Genomic DNA, 15,159 nt, shown 5'->3' on the forward strand with positions numbered 1-15,159 from the left:
AACACCAATGTATGTGAAATAAGCCTTGCCCTTTGCTCCTTCTTATTAATGCTGGGTGGTGCTGCCCTGCAGATGAATTTCCTGTAGGAATTTGGGGATTTAGAATTCTATTTCAGACCACCTAGTCCTGGTGAGATGGAACTGATCACATTTTTGCTTTCTCTTCTCCCCAGTGACATGTGTTTTGTTGGTGCTGCCGGACCTTAGTGACTTTCTTTCAACACATCAGTGCATAAACATGTGCATGTTCCATGTCTGTGTCCTTAAGAGTGGTCAGAGACCTCTGTTTGTGTAATTTCTCCTTCCTTTTCCCCACACTGCTACTGTTCCTGGTTTCACCATAGAATCATAGAATCTTCAGGGTTGGAAGAGACCTCTGAGGGCATCCAGTCCAGCTGTAAACTTGGCATTGCCACTGTAGCTGCTAAACCATCATGCTGTGCCAGATCCAGACCCCTCTTAAACATCTCTGAGACTCCACCACCTCCCTGCACAACCTGTTCCAATGCCTGACCACCTGAACAGTGAAAAAAAAAAATTTCTAATATCTAATCTGAATCTCCTCTGTCCCAGTTTAAGGCCATTACCTCTAGTCCTCTCACTGCAGGCACAGCAGGAGAGACCAGCCTTCACCTCACTGCAAACTCCTTTCAGGGAGCTGTAGAGAGTGATGAGGTCTCTCGTGAGCTTCCTGTTCTCCAGACTAAACAAATCCAGCTCCCTCAGCTGTTCCTCATAATCCATGTTTTCTAGACCTTTCAGGACTCTTGTTGCCCTTCTCTGGACAGGCTCCAGCACCTCAATGCCCTTATTAAATTGATAGTTCCAGAATGGAGCACAGAACTCAAGCCTCACCAGTGCTGAGTACAGTGGATGATCACTTCCCTAGTCCTGCTGGCCACACTGTTCTTGATACAGGCCAGATGCCATTGACCTTCTTGACTACCTGGGCACACAGCTGGCTCAGACTGAGCAAGCTGTCAGCCAGCACTCCCAAGTCCATTTCTGCCAAACAGCTCTCGAGCCACTCCTTCCCCAGCCTGTAGCACTGCCTAGGGTTGCTGTGCCCCAAGTGCAGGACCCAGCAGCTCACCTTCTTGAACCTCCTGCAATTGCCCTTAGTCCACCGGTCGAGTCTGTCCAGGCCTCTCTGTTGACCCTACCCTCACGTAGATCAACACTTCCACCTACCTTTCTGTCTTCTAGCCATTTTTTTACTCATCAAAGTTTTTTACCATGATGCTCTTAAGGTCCTCAATCCTCACTCCCCTGTACTTCTGTTCTGGAGCTGGTGAGACACTGGGAGTGCAAATACTCTCCAAACTCCAGCACTGATTACCTGATTATGGCTGCTGTGCGCCATATGACTTTTTTTGTTTCCAAATGTAAATAGATATTCACATGAGACATAACAGTGACATGTCTCACATAATGACATGTTTATCAAAAGCCCCAGACAATGTGCTCTGAGTCATGGAAGCTCAACATTATTGCTGCTAAAGCCACATTGTCTTAAAACCTTGTTCGCTGTTTGAGTCAGTTACTGTGTGACCACCACGGACTGATCTCAGTCCAGCAAGAGATTATCCAGCGTAGTCCTCTTCCCATGGGTACAAACTCAGTGCAGACACTGTACTTGTCCCCAGGCAAGCTGGTGGGTGATACTACAACCCTCTCCCAAGGAAAGGATCTGGATTTAAGGGAAGTTATGGCACCTGAGAAGGTCTCATCTTGCAGAAAGGATTCAGCAGGAGTGTGTGGCAAGTCTCAAAGCTAAGAGGTGGCTTCTTCAAGTTTGTTCACTGCTGATGCCAGTCCTCTGGATAATGGAATGTGTGTGCAGGTAGTGTAGAATCCCAGCCCTAAATATGGTGAGTATCTTGAATTCAGGATTTGGTTCAAGGCCATTGTGGTGTGCTTGAGGTATATTTGGATGTTGAGTATTTTCCTACAGAAGACTGGCAGAAGCCATAATGACACTGAATTCTTTTCGCTACAGAGATTGTGTAACACTTACCATTGTGAAATGTGTTATTGTGAGAAGTGAGTCAAGCATACAGAAAGTAATCCTATGCAAATCCACCCCTTGCCCACATACCAACTCACTCTGTATAAAGACAAGGCTGTGTGTAACCACTGATAACAGTAAACACTTCTTCGAGGGCAGTGCAGAAAAAACCCTTTTGTTACCTGACTGCTGAGTCAGAACCAAAGAAGGTAAGAAACGGGTGCTAGATACAAGATTTTTGTGCACATGCAGCTTTAGCTTCAAGATTTCTGCTGGAGTGACCTGTGGATATAGGAAAGCACATTGCAGTAGGCAAAATCAAGAAATTGTGTGTCCTATTCACCACGGTCTTCCTACAGAGACCTTTGGGGACCAGAGATCTTCAGAGCTTGGTTATTGAGTGGTGGGTGTGCTGATGGTTTTGCTCAGACAACCAGCCTGCCTGGGAGCTCCCCCAGCAGGATATGCAGCAGCCCCAAAGTCCCTGCGACTCTGAGCTGTGCTGAGCTGGGGTGGCACATGTACTCCCTATGCTGGGGCCTGGCCACCTGCCTCCTCCAGCCATGCCTGCACCTCATGCCCTTGAGTCTGGGCAGGAATGTGTCCATGTTGGTCTCTGCTGAGATTTCCCAAAGTTAATTTCCTTCTGGGACCCAGGCTTACCTTGAACGGTGCTACTACAACAATACTATGCCTGATTTTTTTGTATATCTGGTAGATAACATGTTTCTTCAGCTGCAGCACAGTGGTGACTTCTCAGTGACTTCCCTGCTGTTGCTGTGAGGCAGAATTGCACAATGCTGGCAGCTCTCTTGCCTTTGATACTGAGTCTTTCCGGATAGGGTGATTACTGGGTGTCAGCTTTCAGCCACCCTGGGGAATTCCCGGCTTTTGTACAAGATTTCCTTTTTAAAGTCCCCTGCCTTTGCCTTCCTGTGACTTCCTCTTGGGTGACTTCCAGGCTCCAGACATGGGGCTTCCTAAAACTTGTGCCTCTGCTGTGCTTTTTGTGCTGGCTGCTCTGGAGACCTGTGCCCTGGACACAGATGTTGCAACCATCTGTAAGCACAATGGTGTTTTAGAATCATAGGCTAGACAAAGTGTTGGCTTCTCCTGAGGAGGCCTTGGTGCTGATGGAGAAGAATCATTCTTTTGGGTGACACTACATAGTGAAGAGGAAGATTTTGTGAGGAGAAAGAAGGATGTTTTTGATTTCTTGCTAAGTGGTAAGTGACGAGTCAGGTTACATTCTTTTACCCTCACTGATATACCACAGGTCCTTTCTAGGGTTCATCTGAAACTGTAGAAAATACTATGTTAAAAATTTATTTCCATGAGTAAAAAATGCCGCTTTCCATAAGAAGTTTCAAGTTGCTTATTGTACAAAAACTTCCTTTTGGAAGGACCATAATAAAGAAAAAATTGTGGTTTTGAATTCTTTCTCACAAAAAAAGCTAGTCTTTTAGCTCTAGGCAGAGAGGTCAGCAAAGGGACAGTTTATACTGCAGTGTGAGCCCAGTGGGGAGGACACTCTCAAGGCACCCACTTGAACTATAATAAGTCATTAGCCAAAAGCAGGAGGTGTGGTGGGACCACACGTCTCATAAACATCACTGAATTATCTGCACTCTGAAGCAGGAGGGCTGAACCCCACACAGGTGGTCTGCCTTCAGCACTGGCTGAAGTTTTACTGATGGAAGCCTTGTGCAGTACGGAGGTATGGAGTAGTGTATCCTAAATGGGAGTCTAGGCTTGCCCCGAGATGGATTTAAAAGCCTGGAGAGGGATGTGCGAATGAAATGTGCAAGTGCTCCTTCCAGTGGACCCCCTGTAGATTAACATGGCTTCTGACAAGCTCTCTTAGCCTTTTGTTCTACTTTTGTTTAAAACATTTAATATTGGAAACAAGATCAAATTCCTAGAAAAGCTTCTTTGACTTTTTGGCAGAAATACACTGTAGCTTCTGAGATTACTTAACAGAAGTTTACTTCCAAAGTAAATGTATTAGTCTTCACTCCTCCTCTTTCTCTCTGATTTATATTCCTCATGTTAATCCAGGAGCTGGGAGGCTGCAGCCATGCTCCCTTCCCAGGCTCTCCTGCCCGCAGTGGTGTTTGCACTCGCAGCCCTTCAGGCCCTTGCCTCTGACACCTTCATGGCAGCTGTCTATGAGCACGCCGTCATCCTGCCAGGTCCCACCGAGGAGCCCGTTTCTCCCGACAGTGCTTTGGCCCTGATGAATAAAAACATGGATGTCCTGGAAGGGGCCATCAAGGAAGCTGCCCAGCAGGTACAAGGGGTACCGTCAGGGTCCTCCATCAGTGTTTTCTGCTCCTGCTGGCCCTCCTGGTTGTCTGTTGGTGGGTGACCTTTAAACGGAGCCTGTTGTGACAGGGTGCCCACATCATCGTGACTCCTGAAGATGGCATCTATGGCTGGCGATTGACAAGAGAATCCATCTACCCCTACCTGGAGGATATCCCAGATCCAGTGGTGAATTGGATTCCCTGCACTGACCCCTCAAGGTGATTCCTTCTGTGGTTTTAGGTGATTTCAACCTGTATCTCATGAAGTCTTGAGCAGCTCTCTAAATGACTAAGAACTGCTAATTCTTTAATCTATATAAAATCACAAGTACCGTAGAATTGAGATGCATCAAAAAGAGGTCTTAATTAAATGGTAATGGGAATATGTCAGCTAAAAAGCACTGAGACAGCTTTACTTGAAAAGGGACAAAAATGAGGATGTTTTAGGCAAAATAATTATTTTAAAAATATGCACAACTTTATCAATTCAGATCATTGGTGAAAACCTTCTCTAAGTAGAATCTAATTTATTATCATGTTAGATGCATAGATCAGACAAACTGATTCAGTCCTCAGTTCAGGTGGCTGATTGATTTCTAAACCCAGTTGTACAAAATACTAATCCAGATCTGAAAGAAATATCTTTTGGAAATAAAGCCACTTTCAGTCTGCTGTGTTACACACAGAGGTGGCCTCAATGTGTGTCAGCTGGGGACACCAAAAAGACCAAGTTCATGTCTTAGCTAAGCTTTTATACTCTCTTCTGAGGCCTTATGAAGCTAGATTTCAGGAGTCCTCAGCTCTGTAAATGCTTGGCCCGCTTTTTACTAAAGGCTTACAGATAATGATTTTTAAAAAAAGGCTATAATTGTCTTCTGAATCAGGGCTTAGAGCCGCTTGATAATTTGCTTTTAAGCTATTTAAGATTTGTACCTGTGTACTGATTTATTCTTGCCCTTGCTTTGTGAAGCTCTCCACATCTTTGTATGCATGTTGGCTGGGAATTCTATCCACACAGAAGATAATATTGTAAAGGGTACAGGAAAGAAGAACACAGGGAGACCATATTTTAAAGATAAAAGAGACTGGTAGTTTAAAATGATACTATGAACAGGGAAGAAAATGAACAGAAACTATGATTTGATCTATTACTTTTCCAGCATCTGGGGATGTGCAGTTAATGGAGTACTGAACACATTACTTCTACATGGGCACTTAAACTTCTAAAAATTTTTTTTTCCTCCTTCCCTAAAATACTTTAGATTTGGTCCAGCACCAGTGCAGGAACGACTCAGCTGCATGGCCAGAAATAACTCCATCTATGTGGTTGCAAATATTGGGGACAAGAAGCCGTGTGACTCCAGTGATCCCGACTGCCCCAGGGACGGTCGCTACCAGTACAATACGGATGTCGTGTTTGACACACAGGGGAAGCTGGTGGCTCGTTACCATAAGGTAAGGACGTGCTTCAGCATCAACCTCTAATTTATTATCAATATATTTTTCAGCCCTCTGGCACCAATTTCAGATGGTTTATACAAGAATTTTACATTATTATAAAGTGACAACTAATCCAGGATGATTTGATGATCTTATGGCCAGAAAGAAAACCAAGCAATTTCTTGACCAGTCAGGCAAATTATTCCCAGGAGCACTGTAGCTGCAGAGTGCATGCCAGCTGCCAAACACTTGAGGGCTAAGTTTATGACAGTAAATGGCAAAGAATCAGTGACAGAATCTTCCATACTCAATGAACATTAGCTTTTCCTTGGTACATTCATAGCCAATGTAGACAGTGCATTTGCACGGAACATCTTGGCCCTTGGTCTTGGATTTTAGCAGCTAATACTGCTAAATATAATGCTCAATACTGGGCATTGCTTTCAGGAGGGTAGATGGGGAACAGCCACCCCATTTTTGGGGGGGAGGGCCAGCTGGATGGATACAAACCAGCCATGCCAGCCAGCTCAGGTAGCTCAACTCCCACTTTTGCATTAAAGCCTATCTCAGATTTAAAAGCTGTTCATAACCTTGCCTTATTTTCAGTTTCTAATATGCCATTTTCTTTACCTGCAGTACAATCTGTTTAGAGGTGAAACTCAGTTTAATTACCCAAAAGAGCCAGAAGCTGTCATCTTTGAGACTCCTTTTGGGAAGTTTGGCATTTTCACTTGCTTTGACATCCTTTTCTATGAGCCTGCCGTGGTTCTGGTGAGCAAGATGCAGGTGGACACCGTGCTCTTCCCAACAGCTTGGATGAATGTCCTGCCCTTTCTGACTGCAATTGAGTTTCACTCTGCTTGGGCTATGGGCATGCGTGTTAATTTACTTTCAGCAAATACTCACAACACCAGCATGGCAATGACAGGTGAGTTGCATTCAGGAACAGGGAAATTGTTCCCAGATTCAGAAGCAGGCAGAACTGTTTTAGACATAGTGAAGTCTCTGAAAAGCAGTGTTTTAATTGGAGTAAAGATATTTATGATTTGGTACTGAATGTAGCAAACAACTTGAGGTAAGAAAATATTGAATGTTCTAAAAAGGGTAAAAATAGAAAGCCCATGACATTAAGTTTTGATAACTTAAAAGTGAATTTTTTTTTCAAAAAGCACACAAAGTTTCACTTAAATTTTCAGTCTCTTATCTAGAGGCAGCATTTTCTGTTTAAAATTCAATGAACAGTTAACGGAGGGAAAAAACCTTTTAATCAGAACCTAATAGTGTAAAACCGAAAGGAAGATTCCTCTTGTGTACTGAATAAAACGTTCTCTTTTTTTTTGTGGCTGCTGAAGATTTAGAGATACTATGTTTTGCTTTTCTTTGACTATATATTTGCTGCCTTTTTTTTCCTCTAGTAACTGAGAAAAAGGTGTAACTGCACCTGTTGCCCTCCCTTGAAGTGAAGTGAAAACTACTAAAAAACATTTTTCCTGCCCTGAATGGACTGGGATGAGTTTAGGCCACAGCCCTGTATTTCCTTCAGTGAAACAAAACTTCCCCCATGATTGTCTCCTTTGTCAAATATCCCACTCTGAGAGCTATGATTTATTTTTAAATGAACCAACATTTTAACACTAGGATGGGTATTTTAGCTGTTCTGTGCTTTAAAATGATTCCAAAACTCTCAGTAACATACTGAATGAAAAGAGTATCACTGAAAAACAGTGCCAGTGTGGTGTGGGGGTGACTGGCGCCCCTGCCAAGCCGTGCTGTGTGGTGCTGGCTAACAGAGGGCTGGTGGTGTCCTTGGCAGGCAGCGGGCTGTTCACGCCCGAAGGACCTGCTGCCTACCACTATGACAGTGTCACGGAGGAGGGACAGCTCCTGCTAGCAGAGATGAGTGCACACCCCCGTCTTTCCCCCACCTACCCTCCTGCCATCAACTGGAGTTTGTATGCCACCAGCATCAAGAAATTTCCTGGAGAAAATGACACTTTCTCTGGAGCTGTCCGGAAGGATATATTCACTTTCAGTGAACTCAAGCACAAGGATGGAAATTACACTGTTTGCCAAGGAGACCTTTGCTGTCATCTGGTTTACCAGATGTCAAACAAGAGGAAAGATGAAGTTTATGTCCTGGGTGCATTTGATGGGCTTCACGGTTCTGTCATAAAGTACCATTGGCAGGTAATTGCATTTTTAGAGGTGAGTGTGTGGCCACATGCCAACCACCTAAAAACATTTGTCCATTACTGCATCCTGGGAACTTGCTATCAAATCCAGCTTATGATTGCTGAAAGTTTAGTGATGTTTTGCCTTTGTGTCTCCTCCCCACAGATCTGCAGTCTGCTAAAGTGCCCCAGCACAAACCTGAGCACATGTGGGCAGCCCATGGAGACAGCTCAGACCAAGTTTGAGATGTTCTCCCTCAGCGGCACATTTGGCACCAGCTACGTCTTCCCAGAAGTGCTGTACAGCGGGGTGCAGCTGGCCCCCGGGGAGTTCCAGGTAATGGGACACCCTGGAGCTGTTTGTTGCAAGGTTTTTCATGCTATGGAGCTGAAAACTGATCTGGCAGCAAGGTCCCATCCAAGAACCGCTTTCTTTGGTCCTACAGACTGTAACCCAAGGAGACAAACTGAAACAGGTGGATTGAATCAATCCTTACTGATGAGAACATACAGTCCTGGAGCTGAAAATCTCTTCAGTGCTTTCTTTAGCAAATCTGCCTTCCCACTTCAGATCACAAATGAATAAACCGCAGCTTTCAAGGAGCTGTTTTCTACATGTTTCTCATGATGGGCATTTTAGGAGAAAAAGAAATAAAATACTCTGAGAAATTATCCAAACAAGAAAAATCAATTAGGAGTATCATGTGTAAGAGTAGAGATTCTATACAGTTAAGAATGTTAAAAGTGATTTTTGAGGGGTTTGTGGGGTTCATTTTTTTTATTTGGCAGTTAATCTGGTTTTTTTGGGTTTTTTTTTGCCAAAAGATGTTTTCATTCATAAACCTTTGGTTAGTTTTATGCAATAGGCTAGATGAAATCCTAATTGATTTGGAAGAAGCATTTAAGAGCTTACAAGAGACAATGAAGACAGTGAGGAAGACCTGAAATTTTTAGGGGAAACAAAGGGTGATTTTTTAAAAAAGGAAATTGAAAAACATTGTTCACCCTTCATACATGTTTTTGAATGAGACTTCTTTAAAAATAGGCACATCAAAGAATTTATTGGTATGCTAAAAATATGATCATGGCCTAATTTTAAAACAATAGATTCCATTTTCTTAGCAAATACATGCTTATGTTTTGCCATAGAGGCAAAAAAATTTGTTGTAGGTGTTCACAGCTGGTGAACAGTGATTTCAAAGTGATATGTAAAAAGCATCCAAGATAAGCGACATATAGCCAGTAGCTTGAAATTCTCTATTTCCATCTGAAAATTGTTTTGGGTTCTACAAATCAAAAAATGTTTCAAATATGTCCTAGATATGTATATAACCTTAGCTGCCTTGTATGAGTAACTAAAGAGAACCTAACAAATTAGTTACTCTCAGTCTCACCTTCTTATAAGGTGGAGAAAATGATGCTTTTTTCCGAAGACAGAGGAAGGTTTAAGGACTTCTGGGTCCAAGGAAATGTGGGAAGAATATAATGGGAGGCTATGGCAGAGCCAGAGAGAATTCTCTTTTCTTTCACAAACATGTGACTGTTTTTAAAAATGTTGCATCAAAATATTCAACATCTAAGGTCTATTCTTTCTGTACTATGCAATGTTGCTGCTCTGTTAGTTGACTGTTTGTGCTGTTGTTTCTCTTTCCTACCAGGTGCTACGTGACGGGCGTTTGAACAGCAAGCACGGCACATCGAAACCGCTCCTAACAGCGACACTTTTTGGAAGACTTTATGAGAAGGACCAGCCACATCCTCTGCGTATTTCCCCATAAAGTATCTCCTTAGGAGTTACACACTAACCAGAGGCAGGAGGGGAATTTCCTCCTGAACTGCAGCAGTTACCCTGTATGATTCCTGTTCTGCAATACTGCATTTCTGCTCAGCAGCTGTGGCAGTTGGGCTTATCTGGGAGAAAATGGTGTGTTCACTCTGCTCTGCATGCCTTTTTAACAGTGCTTGAGCCAGTGCAATCATTTTTTAGTATGCATGATCTGTCACATGAAACTTTTAATCAGAAATTTTGTTTCCCCAAGATAGCATACAGATTACTAAGATTACAGTAGAAAGAAAACATACCAAAATCTATGAAATGGGGTTTGTCATTTTACTGGAGAATAAATTTGCTCCAAGAAAGCCTTTCTGTCCATATTGCCCCTTCCTGTTTTTCAGACTAATGTATAATCATTAGGTTTCTGCATTTTTCAGCCTTACAGCCCAATCAACAGGGCCTACTTAACACTCAATGAGCCTTGGCGCCATTCTGACCAAGGTACTTTGCAATAAAGAGAAAATCAGATTTAAAATTATCTTAGGTGCAATCATGGAGAGAGAAGGTGGTCCTCCACAGCCCACCCAGGTGTTGGGTCTGGCTAAGGTCATAAAGCACATCCAGTTCTGCAGTTCCTCTGGTCTTGTACCTCTTTGTACATGGCAGATGGGTGTTGGGTCCAGTGCACTTCACATCCAACTTACAATATAAACACAGTACTCCAATACCTTCTGGTTACATGAGTAATTTCTTCAAAACTGTTAGGATATATGAAATAGGCAGTCTTTTAGCACCTGAAACACATTTCACCCTGTAGTGTGAAAAATGGGCCTTATTTTGGATTTCTAGCAATGATGTATCCAATTTAGCAGCCCTGGGCCTCATGTCTGTCTGTCTTGATATGGAGCAAAAAGAGCTTTGTTTGCATCAAATATGCCGTGGAGTGGTCCCTACCCCCACGCTTATCCCATAGTATTTTGCATCTACTGCCATTCTTACAGCCTGCACCAAGGTTAGCACTGAGCTGTGATAAATGTGGCATGTAAGAAACACTCTGTGGCTTGCATCGTGCACACCTATGTATGTTATCCAGAAGTTGTTGGAATCACATGATTCCTGATTTCCCCCCGTGCTGCAGCTTCTCAGTGTGCAACTTCAGGGGCTCCTTCTGTGAGTTTTTTTCATCCTGGAAATAAAAAAGCTGAACTTGCACTCAGTGGGAGAACTGTACCACTTGTGAGCAGTTTCTTGGAACAGACAGGGATTCTAAGTTGTGCTTGTTGGTTCCTTGTTCAGCACCTCACAACAGAACACAAAAATCTCTCACACATTGCTTGCTGTCATTTCTGAAGTTCTGGGTACTTCCCAGGTACGTGCAGAGCTGACTGTCTCGAGTTGTCAGAGCTGGACACAGGTAGGATACAATTAATATTGCTAGTTAAATATAAGATATCAGGAAAGGACTCTCGTATCTCATCCATTAGCAGTGCACAAGTCCAGGATTCTTTGAAAATTACACTAAAATTACACTGAAGAACAGCTGACCTGCAGTTTTTGAGATGTGCTGCACAACTTTTCTTTCCCTAAGAGGGTTCCAAAGGTTTCATACAACAAACTACTGAGGAGTTTATTAAGCCCTTTCCCATTTCTGATGTCAAAGAAAGATTCTGGACAAGCAGAGGATGAAGTTGCATGGACTGTTGCAGAATAGCTCCATCATTTCAATACACAAGAACCATGAACCCCACTTTTGGGAGAGGATTCCCTGAAGGGGTTGGAGAAACCAACCAGATCTTCACCTGAGTGACTGGTGCTCACAAGTGAATAGACAAAGTTCAGTTAATAAAAGGAAATTTCAAATGATGCAAATTACAGAAACATTCAGAATAGAGAAGCAGAGAGGTAATGAATGCCTGATGCAACAAATGGCATTTGTCTTTAACAGCAGCAGTATTAACTGACTCCAGGACAGATGTGCCAGAGTAGAAATGTCAAATTAATTTATAAGTAATTCACATCAATGACTCCACCCCAAAAGCTGCTACAGATGGTATCATAATGAGACCTATTCCTCTCTGAGCTGGAAAAGCATGCTCTTCATATATCAATATTTCTTCCTTACAACTTGATGCTGGCCAAAGCAAACAAGACCCACCTGTCCACAGTGTTTCTAACTACACAGAAAGAAAAAACAAATTCATAATGGGTTTTATTGTTGCAAGACTTCAGATGAAGTTAGAGAAATATTCCATTTAAACAAATATGATCCAAACTTTGCAGCTAACTTACGTAAAACTGGTAACAATTTTGGGGAAGCATTGAGTAAAATCGAATGTATCTTATTTTACTGAATACTTTATTTTACATGTTGAATTAATATAGGGAGGCCTTGGGAAAAAATAGAGAAACAAAATCTTAATAACCTGGAGTTTTAAAGAGAGGACTCTTCAGCCATGTCCTTGCACATATATTTAAGTCATCATGACCTCAAACTATTCATTAAATGAGGTACAAGAAGAGGCCATGCGACTTTTAGACCAAGTAATTCAAAGCTAAATGTTTATGAAAAACTCATGTTATGGGTGAATTACTGACAGTATGGGACACCATTCCTAGGTACAATGAATCTGTGCAGGTGTAGTGAGTGACAGAGAGAATGACAATGACCTGAATTTGAACTGCAGAATTTCTAATTAACCAACAATTGAATTATAACCCCACTTCATCCAGTGTTTGCAATGCCACTGTCCACCATCAGGGCAACAAAGTTGAAAAAGAGAAATAACTTGTGTAGGTTAATAAAGAGAGCAGCAGTTATGAAAATATTTACCACAGCTAATACAGGAATGCTTCTCTGTGGCTTGCGATGGACCATGAGATGTCATAGAGCCCCAAAAGAGAAGTAATTATAGTACACCTTCTAAAAATTAACTTTTAATACTGTAGACAAACAGTACCTCTGACTGAAGCCACAGATGAGCCTGACAGCATTACTAAGTGTAGTCTACCTGTGAATCAGACACAGCTGATTGGTGAAACAAACTTTGCATACTGATAGCACTATGTTATTTTCTCTTTCAGTCTGGAAAAAAATAATTAACAGCTGTGAAAGTATTAAAATATTTCTTGTAACTCATTACTACAAAGTTTCAAGGGAAATAATCCATTTTCTGTTCAGATATTCTCATGACAGCAGGGAATTTCTACTACAAATATGTACAATGTAGGAAATGCATTGTAACTGCATGATTTTAACTTTGTCTATTCATCTTCATTTGCTGATTCTACTGTTAAATTTAAATGATGGCCTCATAGTCTGGGAGCTGTGATAGTGTTGGGATGCAAGATTAGGAAGGGGTATACAAAGCAGGGAGAGTCTCACACAACCTGACTGCGTTTAGTTGTGGTTGGAAGTCCTTAACTCTGACCTGACGAGTTCAGAGATAGTGACCGAAATAGCTCGCATCCTGACAAAGGTTAGGTGCACTGATCCTTGAAATTCTCAGTACTTTGTCACCCAGCTGACAAAGTGTACAAAAATTGATCAAAAATATGTACAAGCCTTTATTTTTTTCCCATCCCCTTCTCATTATGTGGTTGCCTTCTCCAATTTTCTCAGAGATGTTCTTATGCCAAGTTGGCTGCAGTCACTACCATAAACAAATGGTGAAAACACATTGTAATTAATTCATGGGAACACTTTTTTAAAAGAGAAGAATTATTCTTGCCTAAGAAGAAATCGAGTATATCTGACACTGAGATACAGGAGGGAAGAGCAAGCTCTGAAAACATGGCCATCAATAGATAATGAGGTACTTCCTGGTAGCTACTGAAAGACAGAAAGCTTTTGGCAGGTGTGAGTAAAAAAATATATGTGGTCTTTTTATAACTAGTGTCAATTAGCTGTATCTTAGGAGTATCAAATGGCTGTATGTATGAAGATTGCGTATACATAAAAGCTTAAGTTTAATCAATCATCATTACCTAGCAACAGGCTTAAACATTTGTTTGTTGAAGAGTTTATGAGACTGTCTTTAATGTTACATTAGGCCTTTTAGTTGTTTATTCATGTTAACATTAACCTCTGTTTGGAGGAATTCTTCCAAATTCAGCATTAGACTAATCAAAAACAGAAACCTCTTGTACTTAAGGATTGTGTAAGACTTAATGTAACCACTCCTGTATTTTGCCAAGGGATTATTACACTGCCAGTTGTTTCCTGCTGAGCCTTTTCTTATAGATCGTTGTCCGTTCTGTCACCAAGGATGTGACCTGTATTCCTGTCTGGCCAAGGCTCATCATTAGATCTTGATGACTTACAAACATTTGCAAATGGAAGAGAGAATTGATAACAATTGCAGACAAGAACAAAATTGACTACAGGGGGTAAAAAAGGGAGAGAGGAGAAAAGAGAGATGCTTTCTCTTCCCCAGTCCTCACGTGCATGAACAAAAAGTTATGCAAGCTGGTAGGGGAACATTTAAACATCTGAACCTCCTGTTGCCATCTGTTTCCTCTCAGTGTTATGGGTATTGGCAGGAGCTACCTAGTCAGTGAGAACCCAATAACAATTCATAAATCAAGTTCAAGTCAACTTCAGTGCACCCTTACCTCTTCTTCAGTGACCTGATAAGCAATTGATATACAGCACCTACTGGCAAGATAAATAAAGCTTTTCTGGTGGAAAAAAAAATGGGCTGCCCGGGCATGGCTTCCTGAGAAGAGGGTCAGCAAGAACGGGTACAGCCTCTGGCACTGGTAATTTCTGCACTAGTTGTGTTGCTGTTTCTGCAGTGCCGTGATACCACTGATGTTCACACACAGCATCGCTGCTTCCTGCAGCAAGAAATGACTGCAGAAGCAAAAGAGGGCAGGTTGCCCCCTTGAAAATAGCCCACAGTGCATTAGCACTGGCATCTGCAGCCTATTGGGCTTGCAAGTGGACTACTAGAAACAGTCAGATTCAATAGTTCTGGGAAAATAGCATATGTCTACTGTAGTCAAATCCAGCATTTGTCATAGGAACAGGGAACAGTCTGTGAGAAGGCAAGCTAGAGGACATAATTTATTGACATATAAGCCTTTATTAGCAATTTTAGCTCTCAGTGGTTTCCAGTAGAGTAGTCACACTTCTAGACCACAATGTGATATTTCAAGACTTTCATTTCACCATGAGCTGTGCTTCTGAGTTCAGCCTTATGTCCTTTCTTCCACTTTGCCTGTGCCATACTTTCCTAAGTCCTAAGCTTATCCCAACCCCAAAACCCAGGGGAGAAGTTGTGGCCTGAACCTCATAGGTCCCACTGCAGGCTCAGAGAAACCTCTGGGGAGCAGGAGCTGAAAGGCCTGGCTCTCCACCTATGCAGCCCACCAATTGGCACACACAAACTGACCCGAAGTGGGTCAGTTTTCTCTGACCCACTTTTTTCAGCTTTTCTCTGGGGTTACGTTTTCCTGGAA

The 15,159-nt window shown here is 42.2% G+C and overlaps 1 protein-coding gene across 1 annotated transcript; it reads left to right on the plus strand.

Annotated features, from left to right (window-relative positions):
- The first annotated feature begins 2,105 nt into the window (after positions 1-2,105).
- On the plus strand, positions 2,106-10,067 carry LOC102102180 (pantetheine hydrolase VNN2-like). The gene is made up of 8 exons (XM_005518637.3): positions 2,106-2,217; positions 4,067-4,298; positions 4,403-4,533; positions 5,577-5,769; positions 6,391-6,682; positions 7,568-7,941; positions 8,092-8,262; positions 9,584-10,067. The coding sequence occupies exons 2-8, from the start codon at positions 4,086-4,088 to the stop codon at positions 9,701-9,703; spliced, it is 1,494 nt and encodes a 497-aa protein (XP_005518694.2). The 5' UTR covers positions 2,106-2,217; positions 4,067-4,085; the 3' UTR covers positions 9,704-10,067.
- Positions 10,068-15,159: the final 5,092 nt, after the last annotated feature.

Source organism: Pseudopodoces humilis, chromosome 3 (assembly GCF_049639895.1).
Source record: "Pseudopodoces humilis isolate 2021_Gansu_Grassland_sample_001 chromosome 3, ASM4963989v1, whole genome shotgun sequence".
NCBI lineage: Eukaryota > Metazoa > Chordata > Aves > Passeriformes > Paridae > Pseudopodoces > Pseudopodoces humilis.